The sequence below is a fragment of the Canis lupus genome, chromosome 24, assembly GCF_003254725.2.
Source record: "Canis lupus dingo isolate Sandy chromosome 24, ASM325472v2, whole genome shotgun sequence".
Taxonomy (NCBI): Eukaryota; Metazoa; Chordata; class Mammalia; order Carnivora; family Canidae; genus Canis; species Canis lupus.
In genome coordinates, this window is record NC_064266.1 from 33804636 (window position 1) to 33821184 (window position 16549).

General features: G+C 38.7%; 1 protein-coding gene across 1 annotated transcript; it reads left to right on the top strand.

Annotated features, from left to right (window-relative positions):
* The first annotated feature begins 1967 nt into the window (after nucleotides 1-1967).
* LOC112673402 (putative zinc finger protein 840) lies at nucleotides 1968-15400 on the top strand. The gene is made up of 5 exons (XM_025469046.1): nucleotides 1968-2147; nucleotides 2450-2542; nucleotides 4382-4508; nucleotides 4949-5044; nucleotides 13358-15400. The coding sequence occupies exons 2-5, from the start codon at nucleotides 2510-2512 to the stop codon at nucleotides 14602-14604; spliced, it is 1503 nt and encodes a 500-aa protein (XP_025324831.1). The 5' UTR covers nucleotides 1968-2147; nucleotides 2450-2509; the 3' UTR covers nucleotides 14605-15400.
* The last annotated feature ends 1149 nt before the right edge of the window (nucleotides 15401-16549 follow it).

Genomic DNA, 16549 nt, shown 5'->3' on the forward strand with positions numbered 1-16549 from the left:
TTACAACCTGAGCCAAAGGCAGACACTCAACCAGTGAGCCACCCAGGTGCCCTGAAAGTCTTTTTTCTCTGCAGATTCAGGTTATACCTGCAGAATCACACATGTTTCCACCATGCTTATGATAAAGAAAAAAATGTGAAAGAGACCAATGCCTTCATTTTAAGGAAAACAGAGGTACACCAAAGCTAAGTACCTACCAAAGCCCCTAAAATTTGTTAATATTAACAGCTAATCACAATTTCTGCCTTTCTGTATTTATAACGGAGCATTCTGTGGCAACTGTCAAGCCCTCCAGCCCTGGGTTCAGACAACTTTGGGATATATCCCATCAGGACCACAACTGTCTGGCCATTGATCTTAGAAAAATAATGTTTAAATTTTATAATAATTAAAATGAGAACAATTGTATTAACACTAAAGAGATTTCAAGATACTGAAATAAAATCATTCATGCCAGTACAGCAGGTCGGTGGTGGGAGACTCTTAAAAGAAAGAATGCCTCTTCACTGGCAGGTAAAGTGCCAGACTCCAGAGCTGAAGGCTTCATGTAGCAAGACATAAAAGGTACAGTCCCTGCTCTAGGAACAAAGCCTAGAAAGAGAGAATAATATAAAAAAAAATAAACTCAGAAGCATGGAGTGTGAAAAATGATATGGGTTTGGGGATTGGTGGTTGATGAGCCTGCCAAGTAAGATGGGGCCAGATGCAGATCCTATCCTCAGGATTATGCCCTGGAGGGTCGTGCCAGAATGCCTAGTCTTTTAGCATCAGGCAGCTGGGAGGCTGATGCCCAGTGGGGCCCCTCACCACTAGGAGGCCTGGGGCAAATTGCCTCTTTCTCAGAATCCTCCCTTTCTTCATCTCCAAAATAACAGAATAATGTCCGCAGAGGATGACTGTGTCAGTAAATGAGATCATGAGCTTAGAAGTGCTTAGCACCTGCCAGGTTCACAGGATCCCCCAGCAGCCTGCTAAAACAGCCATCATGTGTGTGAAAAATGTCAGCGCCTTTACTTTCTGAATAATGCAACTAGCTCGGCCACAAATGATGGTAAACACCCATATTCATACCTCTCTAATTTCACATCTTCATGTTTAAAACAGGGTCTTCTGAAACCATCAGTCGATTGAGAAATTAAGTTCTCTGATTTCACATATGCTCTTTCCCCTGTTCCTCTGTTTTGCCTCGAGGCAAATGTTCCCCTGTATGAAGGCTAAATGAGAAGCAAAGGAGCAGGGGAGTAGGACTGGTGTCTGGTGCCATCCGCTGGGCCCAGCTGATTGGTGCCTGGGGCATCTCTCCCTGCCTGGGCATCTGTCCTGCTGCAGCATGTGGTCACCCTGGGCTTTGGGCGAGAGCAAGTATCTGCACCTGGCGTGCTCTTTCCTGGCCTCTGGTCCAGACATGCGCACTCTGTGCCTAACTCATCCCAACCCCAGCCCTCTTGCCTCTGGCCCCTGCATCAGTTTTCATTGCTGTTGTAACTAAGTTACACAAACACAGAGCATGATTTAACACAACATAAATCGATTACCTTGCGGTTCTGAAGGATAGAAGTCCGAGATGGGTCTTACAGGGCTAAAATCAAGGTACTGGGAAGACTGTGTTCCTTCTGGAGGCTCTAGGGATGACCTGTTTCCTTACTCTTCCTTAGCTCTTGACCCCTCTTCATCACCTGATGCCCCTGCCTCCTTCTCACAAGGGCCCTTTTGATTATATCAGGTCCACCTGGACATTCTAGGCTATTTTTATACCATTACCCCACTGAAGGCACCTAACTGCTTCTCCTCCTCCCTGCAGCTGCTTCATGTGGGTGAGTGGCATCAGGTGAGATCTCAACTCAAAGATTCAAGTGGGAAGTGCATCACAAGCCCTTCTGTGGTGTCTGTCGTATGACATCATGATTGGGGTACACAGGAGGCATGAATAAAGAGCACTTGGGAGTTTTCAGCCTAAATCTTGACAGACACTCCTGCATTCCCTACTCCTTGTTCCAGCTATTCTTAGGACCAAAATTGCTGAGAGCTCTGCCAGCAGTTACTGGCCTTGATTGGGAAACGAGAAGATTCTGGGCACAATGATCTGGGCTCTATGTAAGTAGGCTCAGATGCTTGCTGCCCATCCTGGGGCTAACCTCTCTGGGAAGGTGAGTTCATGCTCTATTCCACTGGGATGCAGAGGGAGTTTTGTTCAGGGTAGATCTGGGAAGCAGAGCCACACACTTTGGAACATGGGGAGAGGCCACATACACACCAAATCCCAGCTGCTGCAGCATCCATCACGTGTGGGCTCCCTGTAGGGCCCAGGAGAAGAGAGGAACCTGAAGGTCAAGGTTGGGAGGCTGGTGTGTATTCCTGGTTTCCTCTGCGTAGTCGAGGTGGTAGTGATTTGGGGTGAGGATGGAGGTTGGGGTGCCTGGTTTCACATACTTCTGCTCTTACTTTGAAGGTGTGACTTCTCAGGAGTCTGCTTTCTTCTGAGAAGAGGAGGAGGAGGAGACGGAGAAAAATGGCCCTTTCGTTTCTAAAGGTGATATCACAGGTGAATTGTTTACTTCTGATTTCCTTCCTAAAATATGAATTTACAGGGCCTAAAAACATTTTGCTGCCTGGGGCTATAAGGGAGAATCTGTTCCAAGCTTCAATCCTAGCTTCTGGTGGTATTCTGGAAATCTTGGGCATTCTTCAGCTTGTAGACACATCCCTGCAGCCTCTGTCTTTATCTTTACATTGAGATCTCCCTTTGTCTCCTCCCATATCTGTCTCTTGGCCCAAAGTTCCCTCTGTGCATGCATGTCTGCTTCTGAGTCCAAATTTCCTCTCTCGTATTGGATTAAGGCCCACCCTAGTCTCATTTTTAACTTGATTATGTCTGTAAAAACCCTATTTTCAAGTAAGGTCACATTCGGAGGTATTGGGGATTGGGACTTCAATGTAACTTTTTGGGGGTGAACTGTTAGGAAGCTGTAACAGATATAAAAAATTATCATACTGATTTCTTCTGGAAGAGAAGTTTCTATTTGTCTTGTGGCTACTGGCCATTCAACTTTTCAAATCCAATTGATAAATTTGTACCTGCCTTTATTTTTGAGGGATATCTTTGCTGGGTATGGAACTTTAGGTGTGTGACCTCAACTAAATGCTCAGTCTCCCTGTTCTCTCTGGGCACTGGAATAGTCTGGAATCCTACATTTTTACCAAAGAAAGTAGGATTTCTTAGAGACCTCTGAAGCTTCTGTCTCACTCAGTATCCTAAGAGCTATTCTTCTAAATCTGGCCCTGTACAGGCACACTTCCAATGTAAGCCAAGGATCCAAGGGAAATTCCCATACAGGTACTTAGGGCTCCTTCTCTAGCACCCTGCCCTCCCAACCCTAGCTGTGTTGGAAGGAAGCTCCAAACTCTGATATCCTCTCCCTCCACCCAGCAAAACCATTGCTTTGTGTTCTATGTCTCTGCACTGTGGCTCTAGAAATGCCATCAAGGAGAATGCCAGGATAACATGCTTTTCTTCTGTCAAGGGTCACAGCCTTGGATAGGTTGCTTTTCAGTGTGTAAAAACAGTGGCTTGTATATTTATCTAGCCCTTTAGTTCTCTGATGGTGAGAGGACAACTCACAGCAACTACTCTATCATGGCTAGAGCCAAAAGTGTCCTCTCCTTTAAAGTATAACTTAACTTTACCTCATTTTTGCAGGTATTCCTTGATGCCTCAGTTCATATAATCACAATTTTTCTCAACTCACCCTGCATGCATTGAAGAACTGATTGTATTAATTGGGGTCCTCCAAGAGGAGATCTATAGGACTTATTATAAAGACTCCTGTGATTATGAAGGCTGAGAAGTCCCCAGATCTGTGGTTAGCAATCTGGAGACACAGGACCACCAATGGTGTAGTTCTAGCCCAAGTAAGAAAGCTCAAAAACCAAGAAAGACAATGGTGTAAGTTCCAGTCTGAAATCTGGCAGGCTTGAGACTCAAGACTCAGTTTAAGTCTGAAGGCAGGCAAAGACCAATGTTCTAGCCCAACAGCCAGGAGGAGGAGTATCCCCACTGTTCATCTGGGCGGGATTCTGACTTGGAGGTTTCAGTCATATTCCCATGGGTGGAAGCCTCACCATGCTGACTTCTATGCCAAGCATACACACACAAAATGTATTTCTTGAAGTGTTCTTTTTCATGAGGATAAGTAATTTTGCCTCCCCAAACTCTACAAGGATAAAGCAGACTTCTTCCAGTTTCCACTTTCCATTATAGCTTTTGGACACATTCTTACATATCCTCATATACTGTCTGTCTCCCTCAATGCCCAACTTGAAAGATACCTACCAGAGCCACATGGAAGCATGCATACAAATAAAGTATAAATTGTTATTTCAGGAGTCAGTGAAATTAAGAGATGTGGCTGTGATCTTTTCTCCGGACCAGTGGGCTTGTCTGAACCCTGAAGAAAGACAATTGTATAAGGATGTGATGCTGGATAACTGTGATTATCTCGTGTCTTTGGGTAAGGAGATCTTTCTTTGGTAGTTTAAAACTGCCTGTGGTAGAAGTTTTCCTTCTGTATAAATATCTGCAAAACCTCTGAGAATGCTTGATCCCTGAGAATGCTTGACTGAATTTCAACTTGACATTCCTCAGCAAAGGACTGGAGCCATGTGATGCTAGGAAAGGACACTTTCATCGTGTGACAACTCAAGCTTCATATTCTCCATTTTCCAAACCATCACACTTTCTTTAAAAGCCATTCTTCTTAGACTATTGTGTGCCTAAGAGACAGCCGGGGGAATTGCTAAAAATGTAGATGGTCCTTTTAAAAAAAAGAATAAAAATAGTACTTTGGAGGTTGCTAAGAGATTTTTAATGTGGTAATAAGATTATCACCAAAAGTGTGGGTCTAAAATCTGTAATAGACACAGCATAATCAAGGTCATTTATTAATCTTAGGACACTGGACTTATAAGGCAGAAGTGATATCCACTTTGAAGAAAGGGAAGGACATCTGGATGATGGAGAAAGAGGTGATGAGTGCTCCATGCCCAGGTAACTAATCATCACCAAGCAGGTGGAAGCCAGCACAGCTAAAACCCTAATTTGTCAGAGTAATCTGGACCCCTGAGGTGGTGACAGGAGAGGAGTTCTCCCACGGGCTCCCATCTTCCACGTTCATCATTCTCCCTGTGCTCCTTTTGTTATGCCTCCAGTCTTAGGACCCTAAATGGTGTGTTTAAGTTACCACATGAAGAGACAGAAGTATGAATAGCTGAACTGGTCAAGTAACTCATCAGTGATTGGAATGAATGAATGGCTTAGCTCAAGAAAGTGTCATGAAAAGCCTTTTCTTTTTTCCCCAAGAAAGAGTTCAGGAGAAGGATTTTTTTCTCTCTCTCTAGATTAAGATAATAAGTAATCAGATGTATCATAACCAGAAAAACAATCAAATTCACCATCTGATGGAGAGTGAGGACACCCCTTTCAGTACAGAAAGTAGAAACTGCCAGAATGCAAGGTCATTTAGGGATTTCAGAGAAGCATGCTTAGGATTTATTTATTTGTTTATTTATTTATTTATTTATTTATTTATTTATTTATTTATTTATTTAAAGACTTTATTTAAAGATTTTTTATTTATTTAAAGATTTTATTTATTTAAAGATTTTATTTATTTAAAGATTTTATTTATTCATGGCAGAGAGAGAGAGAGAGAGAGAGAGAGAAAGAGAAAGAGAAGTAGGCTCCATGCAGGGAACCCACTGTGGGACTCGATCCGGGGTCTCCAGGATCACACCCCAAGCTGAAGGTGGCGCTAAACCGCTGAGCCACAGGGGGCTGCCCCATGCTTAGGCTTTAAAGCATGAAACATGTTTGGGTTTCAAGGTATGATACAGAAGCTCACTAACAGACTTCTGAAAGACAGATGATGAGGATTTGGCTTGGGACATTATTAGATCTAAAGAGTAGACTAAAATCCCAAAATGTATATAAACTGTTGTTGGCATTTTGGGAAGAGAGCATAGAACCCAGGAACAAATTCAAAGCTTTTATAAGCTTGTTTTCCCAAGAATTCCAAATAACAGTGGGCCTTCTTATTTAAAAAAACGTGATGACCTAGCCCAAACTCCTCTCCCACCCCCAAACTAGTTCATCTATCCAGAGCGGTCCTCTCTGAACCCTCTCCTTGATCACTGATGTATTTGTCTTTCTTCTTTATCTTTTCATTCTTTGTGCACTTCTGCAGATTTTTCTTTTTTAAGATTTTATTTATTCATTCTTTAGACACACACACACACACACACACAGGCAGAGACACAGGCAGAGGGAGAAGTAGGCTCCATGCGGGAGCCCGATGGTAGCACTCGATCCTGGAGCTCCAGGATCACACCCTGGGCCGAAGGCGGCGCTAAACCACTGAGCCACCCGGGCTGCCCAAATTCTGCATATTTTTCTATCAAGTTGTAGTCCCATTTAGACTTACTACAGTATTATTTCCTACTGTCTCCACTGTGTTGTTTTAGAAAACAAATGTTTGCTTTCTTGGTTTGTTTTTATCACTTCTACACACCACACACACACCCCTATTGAGTAAAATGATTTAGACCATTTATGGCTGGCAATGTGGTGGTGGGAGGGCAGTCAGGTGGAGAACTCAGTCAATTACATTGTTCAGTTTATTTTTATTTTTATTTATTTTTTCATTGTTCAGTTTATAGCCAAAGATCACTGTTGCTATATTCGAGATCTCCCATTATTTTGTATTTCCTTCCTCTGTAGCCCATGATCTCGTTCTTCTCCTTACCCACAGCCAGTCTGCTATATTTCCCAGGCTAAGTATGCACCTATCAGTTATAAGATACACAGTTTCGTGTACAAGTGCATTTCAATTTAAATGGCATGCTGTGAAAAAAATCTCATCTTTCCATTTATCTTTGAGGTCTTTATAAGTTATATATATGTGTATATATATACACGCATGTCTGTTTTCTGTAGTGCAATATAGTGTTTTATAGTATGCATTCATCATATTTAACTCGGGAATCTTTTTCCCTAACAATGGCTAAGTCTCTACAACTCTTTCTGACCATATTTTACCAGATTTATCCCTGAGTATTTAACCTTTCTGATGCTATTGTAAATGGCTTTTTTTTTTTACCCTTTTAAGCATGGATTTTATTTAAATTATATGATCAAAGAAACTTTCATGCATAACTCAAAGAATCAATAGTCTTAGGCTGATTCTTCTTCCTTATTATTTTTTTTTAAAAGATTTTATTCATTTGGGAGAGGGAGAGGAAACAGCTGAGAGGGGCACCTGGCTGGCTCAGTTGGTGAAGCAGGAGACTCTTGATCTTGGGGTAATGAGTTTGAGCTCCATGTTGGGTATAGAGATTACTTTTTAAAAATATTTTAAAAAGCTAAGAGTGATCTCCTTTTTAAAAAATAATCTACTGGGGCACCCGGGTGGCTCAGTGGTTGAGCATCTGCCTTTGGCTCAGGTCATGATCCCAGGTCCCTGGGATTGAGTTCCCTGCAGGAAGCCTGCTTCTCCCTCTGCCTATGTCTCTGCCCCTCTCTATCATGAACTTAAAGAAAAAAACAGTAAAAATAGATTTTTATCTAGTTTAGATCTTGATTGACTCCACCCATTATACATATGCCTCTCTCCTATCCCCACAACATGCTATGTAATTGTTTCTTGTGATGTTGGTATTCAGTATTTATAAAACTGTGACTGGCTTATAGGACTAGTATCTTTCACAGTTGAGGCAAGTTGTCTTGAACGACTTATAATGTTTCCTGGGGTTCATAACTCCTCCAGCTTTTTTTCAGTTCTTATGTACAGGTCCTCAATCCACCTCCCAAATCTCTGGAAAAGCTTAAAAAAATCCTCTGTTACATTAAATAAATCAGGTGCTCTAACAATTCTTTGTGAGCCTTCTCTCCTGGACTCTCTACTTTGAGATACTTTCTGTTGAATTTCTGCAATTCTTTCAACTCCTCTCCCTCTTCAACATCATTTTATTTTATTTTTTTTAGCAGCTTTATGTCCACCCCTCAAATAACAAAACAACTTTTCCCTCAAAAGATAGCATTTCTTCTCTTGCCACTTTATAAATAAGGACATCACTTCCTTTCCTTTCTATTTATCTCTCCCCGCCCCGAACATTGCCATTCATCAAGCTTATTTTTTACACTATCATCCCTGATAACATTTGCATTCTATATTAATAACCATATTCTTGAAAGATGAAAGCCATAAACAGCATTTACATCATTATGGTTATATAAAAGTTTTCATTGAATACCCAGGTCTTGTGCTATAATTGGATTTCCTTGTCTTTGGCTCCAAAATTTTTATGCATATACTCAGGGAAACACTGAAATGAAGTCTACTTTCTTACAGTATATTTAAGTAGGGTTCACTTTCTTCTACTTTTACCATCTTTTTAAAAAAGATTTTATTTATCTATTCATGAGAGACGTGCAGAGAGAGGCAGAGACATAGGCAGAGGGAGAAGCAGGCTCCCTTCAGGGATCCTGATGCAGAACTCAATCTCAGGACCTTGGGATCACAACCTGAGCCAAAAGCAGACGCTCAACCACTGAGCCACCAGGTGCCCCTACTACTTTTACCATCTATTCAAAATCCTGCAGCATTTTCATTTCTGTTTGGAGGATGCCTTTCTTGTTGTTTTAGTGATTCATTTTTGCCTAGGGTGAGAAACCTGCATTGCCTTTGCTCTTTTGTCAAAAAATCAGTTGTCTATATATTCCTTTATTCCCTATACTCCCTTACTACCCTTCTAATGGCTGTAGAATCTGCAGTTTAGGTCACTTCTTTCATTCTTTTCCTCATTGGTAATGTGGTTTTTTTCTTTTTTTCTTGATCAGTCTAGTTAGGTTTTTCAATTTTCTTTTAAAAAATATCTAAGTAATCTCTACACTCAATGTGGAGCTCGAACTCATGACCCCAAGATCAAGAGTGGCACACTCCTCTGACTGAGGCAGCCAGGTGTACCTTCTTTTTGTCTTACTGGTTTTTTTGTTTTTGTTTGTTTGTTTGTTTTTGTCTGTATTGGATTCTGATTTTTCTATTTCGTTGATTTCTTTATTTTTTTTTAAAGATTTTATTTATTCATGAGAGATGCAGAGAGGCAGAGACCTAGGCACAGGAAGCCCGATGCGGGACTCAATGCTGGACTCGATGCTGGGATTCTGGGATCACACCCTGAGCCGAAGGCAGATGGTCAACCACTGAGCCACCCAGGCGTCCCTCTTCTTTGATTCTTATTATTTCATTTCTTCTGCTTTGGTTTAATTTGTTCTTTTTAAAATTTTCTTAAGGTAGAAGCTGAAGTCTTGATTTGAGACTTTCTTCTGATACAGGCACTTATTGCTATGAATTTTGCCCAAATACTGTGTTAGTGGCATCTCACAATTTCTTATATATTGTCTTCATTTTCCTTCAGTTCAAATACATGTTCATTTCTCTTTTCATTTGTTTGAATAGTTTGAAATATATTATTTAGTTTGAAAGTACTGGCGGATTTTGCTAAGTTCTAATTTAATCCTATTGTAGAGAAAGAACATACTTTGCATAACTTGAATCCTTTTAAGTTTGTTGAAACTTGTTTTTAATGGCTAGAATGTGGTCCAATTTGGGAAATGTTTCCTTATGTACTTGAGATGAGAATATGTTTTCTGTTGCTGAGTGGAAAGTTCCATAAACAGCAATTAGGTATAGTTGGTTGATAGTGTTGTTCAATCCTTGATTTGCTGGAATTTTGCCTACTTCTTTAATCCGTTATTGAGAGAAGGGTGTGAAATCTCCAACAATAATTGTGAGTTTGTCTACTTCTTGATATTCCTTTTGCATCATGTATTTTGAATCTCTGTAGGTACATACATAAATATTTAAGGTTACTTTACTCTTCACTGACTACTTTATCATGAAATATTTTTATTTCTGGAAATTTTTATTGCTCTGCAATCTGTTTTACTTTTTATTTTTTTAAAACATTTTATTTATTTACTCATAGAGACACACAGAGAGAGGCAGAGACACAAGCAGAGGGAGAAGCAGGCTCCATGCAGGGAGCCTGATGTGGGACTCAATCCCAGGTCTCCAGGATCACGTCCTAGGCTGGAGGCAGCGCTAAACCCACTGAGCCACAAGGGCTGCCCTGCAATCTGTTTTATCTTCTATTAGTATAGCCAGCCACTCAAGCTTTCTTTTGACTAGTAGCATGGTGCACATATTTTCCATTCTTTTCCTTTTAACTTATTTGCATCTTTAAATATTTAAAATGAGTTTCTTTAGAGAATATATAATTTGGTTTTGCTTATCTAATCTTGATAATCTCTACCATTTTAATTAGGATGTTTATACCATAGTTCTCAATGAGGGGGAGGGGAGGATTTTTGTCCCTTCAGGATTTTTGGCAATGTCTGGTACATTTTTGGTGGTCACAACTAGGATGGGTGTATGCTTCTGGCATTTAGGGCATAGAGGCCAGAAATGCTATTAAATATCCTATATGCTCAAGGAAGCCTTACAACAAGAATTATCTGGTATAAATTGTCAGTAATGCCCAGATTGAGAAACCTGGCTTATTGCCATTTACATGTTGTTGTTGTTTTAAAGATTTATTTATTTATTTTAGGGAGAGAGATAGGGAGCATGTGGGGGGAGAAGGAGAAGGAGAAAGAATATCTCAAGGAGACTCCCTGCTGAGCCCAGAGCCCAACACAGGTGCTCCATCTCTTGACCCTGAGATCATGACCTGAGCTGAAATCGAGTCGGGTGCTTAACCCACTGAGCCACCCATGCACCCCGACTGCCATTTACATTTAATGTGATTGATATGGTTACATCTGAACATATCTTATTTGTCACATCTGTTCTTTATTTCTCTTTGTCCTCTTTCTTAAATTGAGAAATTTTTGAGAAAAACCTCCTTGCTTGGCTTAGTATCTATGATTTCAAGTTAGTAGTTGCATTAAGGTTTGAGTTTATAGTATCCATCTTTAATATACGATTCTATGTCCATTTATCTCCACCTAGCCTTTATGCTGTTGTGACACATTTTACTTTTATGTCTGTTATAGCCCCGCAGTACACTGTTGTTTCTGTTTAATCAGCCAATACTCTTTTAGAGAGACTTGAGTAATAATTTTAAAAACCTTACATATTTACCATGTAGTTACAATTTCTGATGTTCTTCATTCCCTTTGTGTAGATCTAAATTTCTACCTGGTAGCCTTTTCCTTTAAAATTTTAAAAATTTAAATCTTTTAAATTAACTTGTAGTTCTGCTGGAAATGAATTTTTGGCTTTTGTATTTCTGAAGTTTTTTTCTTGGTCCTCATTTTTTTGAATGGGCATAAGAATTCTGGTTGATAGGGTTTGTTTTTGGCTTTTGGTTGTTTCCTTTTAGGATATTAAAATTTTTGTTCTATATATGGTATATATATTATTTATTTGCTTGAAGTGTTCTTAGTGGAAAATGTGATGTCATTCTTTGTTCAATGTGCAGAATGCCCTATTTATCCTTTCTCAAAAAATAGTTTTGTCTTTTGCTGATTTTGAGCAGTCTGATTATCATGTACCTTGGTGCAATTCTCTCCATGTTTCTTGTGTTTGGATATGTGGGGCTTCTTGGATCTGTGGGTTTATAGTTTTCATTGTGTTTGGAAAGTTTTTGGTCATTATTCCTTTATAATATTTTTCCACCTGGTATTTCCTTCTCCTTTCTCCCAGAGATTCTAGCCGTCTGTGTACTAAGCCATCTGAAGTTTGGTAAATCCTCTTAAACTTTTTTTTTTCTTTTTTCCTCCTCTTGAGGACTTTTATTAATGGGTAGTGCTACTTCTCTTTTAAACCTCCTGTTTCAATTTTTGAGATCTACATTTCATTTCTTCACCCCTTTTTCCTCTGAGTTCTCCAATCAGGATCCCATGTTACTGCTTTGTCTTTGGTTGTGTAACTTTAGTTTTGACTGTATAATTTTGCTATAAATGTGAACTACTGTTTATTTAAACATATCTTCAAGCCAATTATTTCTACTTTGCTCTTTTTAATTACCATTTGATTCGGTCTTTTAATGACATTTATCTTGGAAAATATTATTCATCTATTTTAAACTATTCCTCTGTTTCCATACATTTTCAATCACTTCAAAAGCATTTCAAGATCTAGAATGAGGAAGATAAAAAAAAAAAAACCATTCTAGTTCTTCATCTTATCAATGGTAAAACATTTTGAATTTATTAACCAATATAATACTTCTTATGTTCTATAGAAATGCTCAAAATTAATTTTTTCCTAGCAGTTAACCAATTTTCATTTAGATTTCTTTATTTAAAAAAAGTTAGAACTTAAAACCTCACAGTTTGACAAAAAAGTTAAGTTTGACAGAGTGGCAGTTATCCAAATACCAGAAAATAATGATGTGCTCTTGCAGTATAAAACTTGAATGTGGTATGTGTATATATAAAAAATTGGGACTCCCTCTCATTTTGAAGAATCTATGCCTAGAATATATTTCAAAAAATTAACAAGATGTGTATATATATATACACATATCAATATATATCCCATATCAATTTTACTGATATTTTGTTATATATTATGTGACATGTCATATTGTCATATGACATTATCAATTAGTGCCATTAATATCATATGTATATAATATGATATATAGATCAGTAAAATTGATATACCAGATTAATGTTTACTCATAGAAAGACCTCCAATTTTGTTGTTTAAAGGAAAATATGTAAAGTATAATCACTTTTACAAATTGCTATATCTATACAGAGCTATTTTAAGGGATCTTAATGAAAATAAACCTTTGATCCCTGTGTAGAATTTCATGTGATTCTTTTTAGATTTTTTTAAAGATTTTATTTATGAGAGAGAGAGAATGGCAGAGACACAGGTGGAGGGAGAAGCAGGCTCCATGCAAGGAGCCCGATGCGGAACTTGATCCTGGGACCCCAGGATCATGCCCTGAGCCCAAGGCAGATGCCCAACCACTGAACCACCCAGGCATCCCTCTTTTTAGATTCTTTAAGCTTTTCTGTTTGGGTAATTAAATTTTAACTAATTGTTTTTACAGTCACATATAAGTATTTCAAGTTTACAGAAATTTTTCATATGCCACCTGTGATCACTTAAGTTCTTATACTTAGAGAACAAGTGTCTTTTATTCCTCCACCCTCACTTCTGGTCCTACCTCTCTGAAGTCCCCGATCACTGAGATGTTCTCTTACCCTGTAACCCCCTTACTAATGATCTTGATGTTTATTGTAATGTCTGGATTTAATTTAATTTTCCTCCTATTTTCCTAACAGCATGTCAGCCAGCATTGGTGAATTATCATGCCCTTAATGAATCTGAGACTATCATCAGACAAAGCTCTCACCGTGCTAGGTATCAAAGATTGTGTAGTTTTGTACAGCATTATGAATGTGAGGACTGCAGCATGGCTTTCAACCATATCACCCATCTTACCAGACATCAGGGAATTCACAAGATAGAGAAAGCCCCCATACAGGGTCAAAACACAAAGGCCTTCAGGCATTGCTCATCATTTACAGTCTTCCAAAGAATTTATATTCTAGATAAACATTTGGAGTGTAACCAGTGTGGTAAAACCTTTAACAGCACTTCAAAGTTTATTCAACACCAGACTGTGCACAGCGGACTGAAGCCATACAAATGTGGTGTGTGTCAGAAGACCTTCAGGTTTCTCTCTTCCTTTAACACACATCAGAGGTTTCATGTTGGCAAGAGACCAAACCTGATTCTCCATCAAAAATCTCACACTCGAAAGAAACTCTTTGCCTGTAAGTCTTGTGGAAGGGCCTTTGACAGTTTCTCAGAAAAAGTGCAACACCAAAAGATTCATGTTAGAAAGAAATATTACACATGTAATTATTGTAAAAAGGACTTCAGACCATACTCAAAATTTATCTTACATCAAAGAGTTCACACTGGAGAGAGACCCTACAAATGTAATGATTGTGATAAATCCTACAAAAGCAGTTCAAATCTTAAAAAACATCAGAAAATTCATACTGGAGAGAAGCCCTTTTCATGTGATGAATGTAAAAAGACCTTTACCCAGCTCATAGATCTTCAACGTCATCAACACATCCATACTGGAGAGAAACATTACATATGCAGCAATTGTAAAAAGACCTTTGTTCGTTTCTCAGATCTAACTCAACATCGAAGAACTCATACTGGAGAGAGGCCATACCAGTGTAATGTTTGTGAAAAAACCTTTAAATATTACTCAAATGTTACTAAACATCAGAAAATTCATTCTGAAGAGAGGCCCTTTACATGTAATGAATGCCAAAAGACCTTTCGCTATTGCTCAGACCTTAATCGACATAAAAACATTCATACAAAAGAGAAACTTTATAAATGTGATGAATGTCAGAAGGTATTTAACAATAACTCCAATCTTAATAAACACAAGAAAATCCATACTGGAGAGAAACCTTTTGTATGTAATCAGTGTAGAAAAGCTTTTAGCTTAAACTCAAAACTTATTCGACATCAGAAAACTCATGATAAAAATAAACCCTAAAAATGCAGAAAGGCATTTAAAAAGCACTTACCTTTGGGTTCAATTCCTAATTCTAGCAAAAGGGATCAAAGATTTTTAGTCAACGCCCAATTGTGTGTGAAACATTTGAGAACTAGAAATATGTATGTAGTGAAGAAACCGGGAGATGTGATTAGAAATGTATTTTATATATTGTATTGACTTGATTCTTTGAGCAAAAAATGACTAAACGTATTCAACCGAAACTTGAAATTGGATAAGGCTGTTCCTAGCATGAGAAGTAGGCTAAGAGGTGGAGGGAAAAGAACACTCATTTTGTCTGTTCATCTGTTTTCACTGGATGAATAAAAAGCATATTTTCAATGGAGGCAGCTCTCTAAAGATGTAAACTTTTGTAGGGAGATGATGCAACCCTAATCCAAGCATAAATAAGGAAAGCAAAAGCCTTCTCTTTGGAATTGAACTATCAGAAAAGAAGAAATTTTGCCATGGACAGTGGAAAAACAAAATGCTGATCACGATCAGAGAAGCTAAAAGATAGGGTTAAGAGGGTAGACACGAGAGGTCTAAAGGTTACTGGTTGTGGGGGGTGATGGCTTTTGCCATTAGTCTGAATGGACAGAACTCTAGAACACCCAGCTTCCCTGAATAGTTAGCACCATCCTTAGATGTATCTAGAGAACCACAAGGAGATGGACAAATTGCACCAATTATAGTTAGATTCAGGACACAGAGAATCTATTGTAGGATTATTTGAAATATGTGGATTTCCTGTATGCTTTAATGAATAAATGCTAAGTCTCCTACTATATGCTAACACTGGTGTGTAATGTTGAATCCATTCAGGCCTTGGGTCTGAAATCTCTACTTCTTTGAATCTTCCCACCACCATTGGTGGCAACTTCGCCCTGTTCAGCCAAGTAGGATAGGCGGGGTCTAACAAGTTTGTTTAAAGTCTGGCCCCTATCCACAGAAAGTGATGGGAAAACAACATTCAATTTCTTCTGTGGGGGTCATTCTTATCTCTCTCTGCTTTACCAGATATTACAGTAGCTGCCACAGAGCTAAATTGTTGTGATCCCCAGATGTGGCCCCTCCATGTCTTATTCCTTATGTATTAATCTCTAAGAAAATGACATATATATATATATGGCTTACCAAAAGGACCATTGCAAATAAGACCCCTTATAGTTTTATAGGTTAAGTTATATATAAGCTGAAAATATGTTATATATATGTTACATATATATTATATGCACCTGAATTAAGTTTTAAAATGAAAACAGTAGAAACATTATAAATACAACTACAGAAATAGAAATGGTTATTTGGGATAAAGAGAAAAAAGTTGTGTACCAGACTCCTTACTCTTGATTTTGGTTCTTAAAATTCTAGGTTAGAGTTACTTTTTTTTTTTTTTTCAAATCCCAACTTCTGGTAAGTTTTTATTTTTTTATTTTTTTAAATAAATTTATTTTTTATTGGTGTTCAATTTACCAACATACAGAATAACACCCAGTGCTCTGCTCGTCCCGTCAAGTGCCCCCCTCAGTGCCCGTCACCCATTCACCCCCACCCCCTGCCCTCCTTCCCTTCCACCACCCCTATTTCGTTTCCCAGAGTTAGGAGTCTTTATGTTCTGTCTCCCTTTCTGATATTTCCCACACATTTCTTCTCTCTTCCCTTCTATTCCCTTTCACTATTATTTATATTCCCCAAATGAATGAGAACATACACTGTTTGTCCTTCTCCGATTGACTTACTTCACTCAGCATAATACCCTCCGGTTCCATCCACGTTGAAGCAAATGGTGGGTATTTGTCGTTTCTAATGGCTGAGTAATATCCCATTGTATACATAGACCACATCTTCTTTATCCATTCATCTTTCGATGGACACCGAGGCTCCTTCCACAGTTTGGCTATTGTGGACATTGCTGCTAGAAACATCGGGGTGCAGGTGTCCC

Bases quoted from the DNA above. Each gene is read 5' to 3' on its own strand.
- LOC112673402 (XM_025469046.1), top strand. From the start codon at position 2,510: ATGGCCCTTTCGTTTCTAAAGGTGATATCACAG. The intron at 2,543-4,381 runs GTGAATTGTTTA...TTGTTATTTCAG, and splicing joins TTCTAAAGGTGATATCACAG to GAGTCAGTGAAATTAAGAGA. The intron at 5,045-13,357 runs GTAACTAATCAT...TTTTCCTAACAG, and splicing joins GATGAGTGCTCCATGCCCAG to CATGTCAGCCAGCATTGGTG.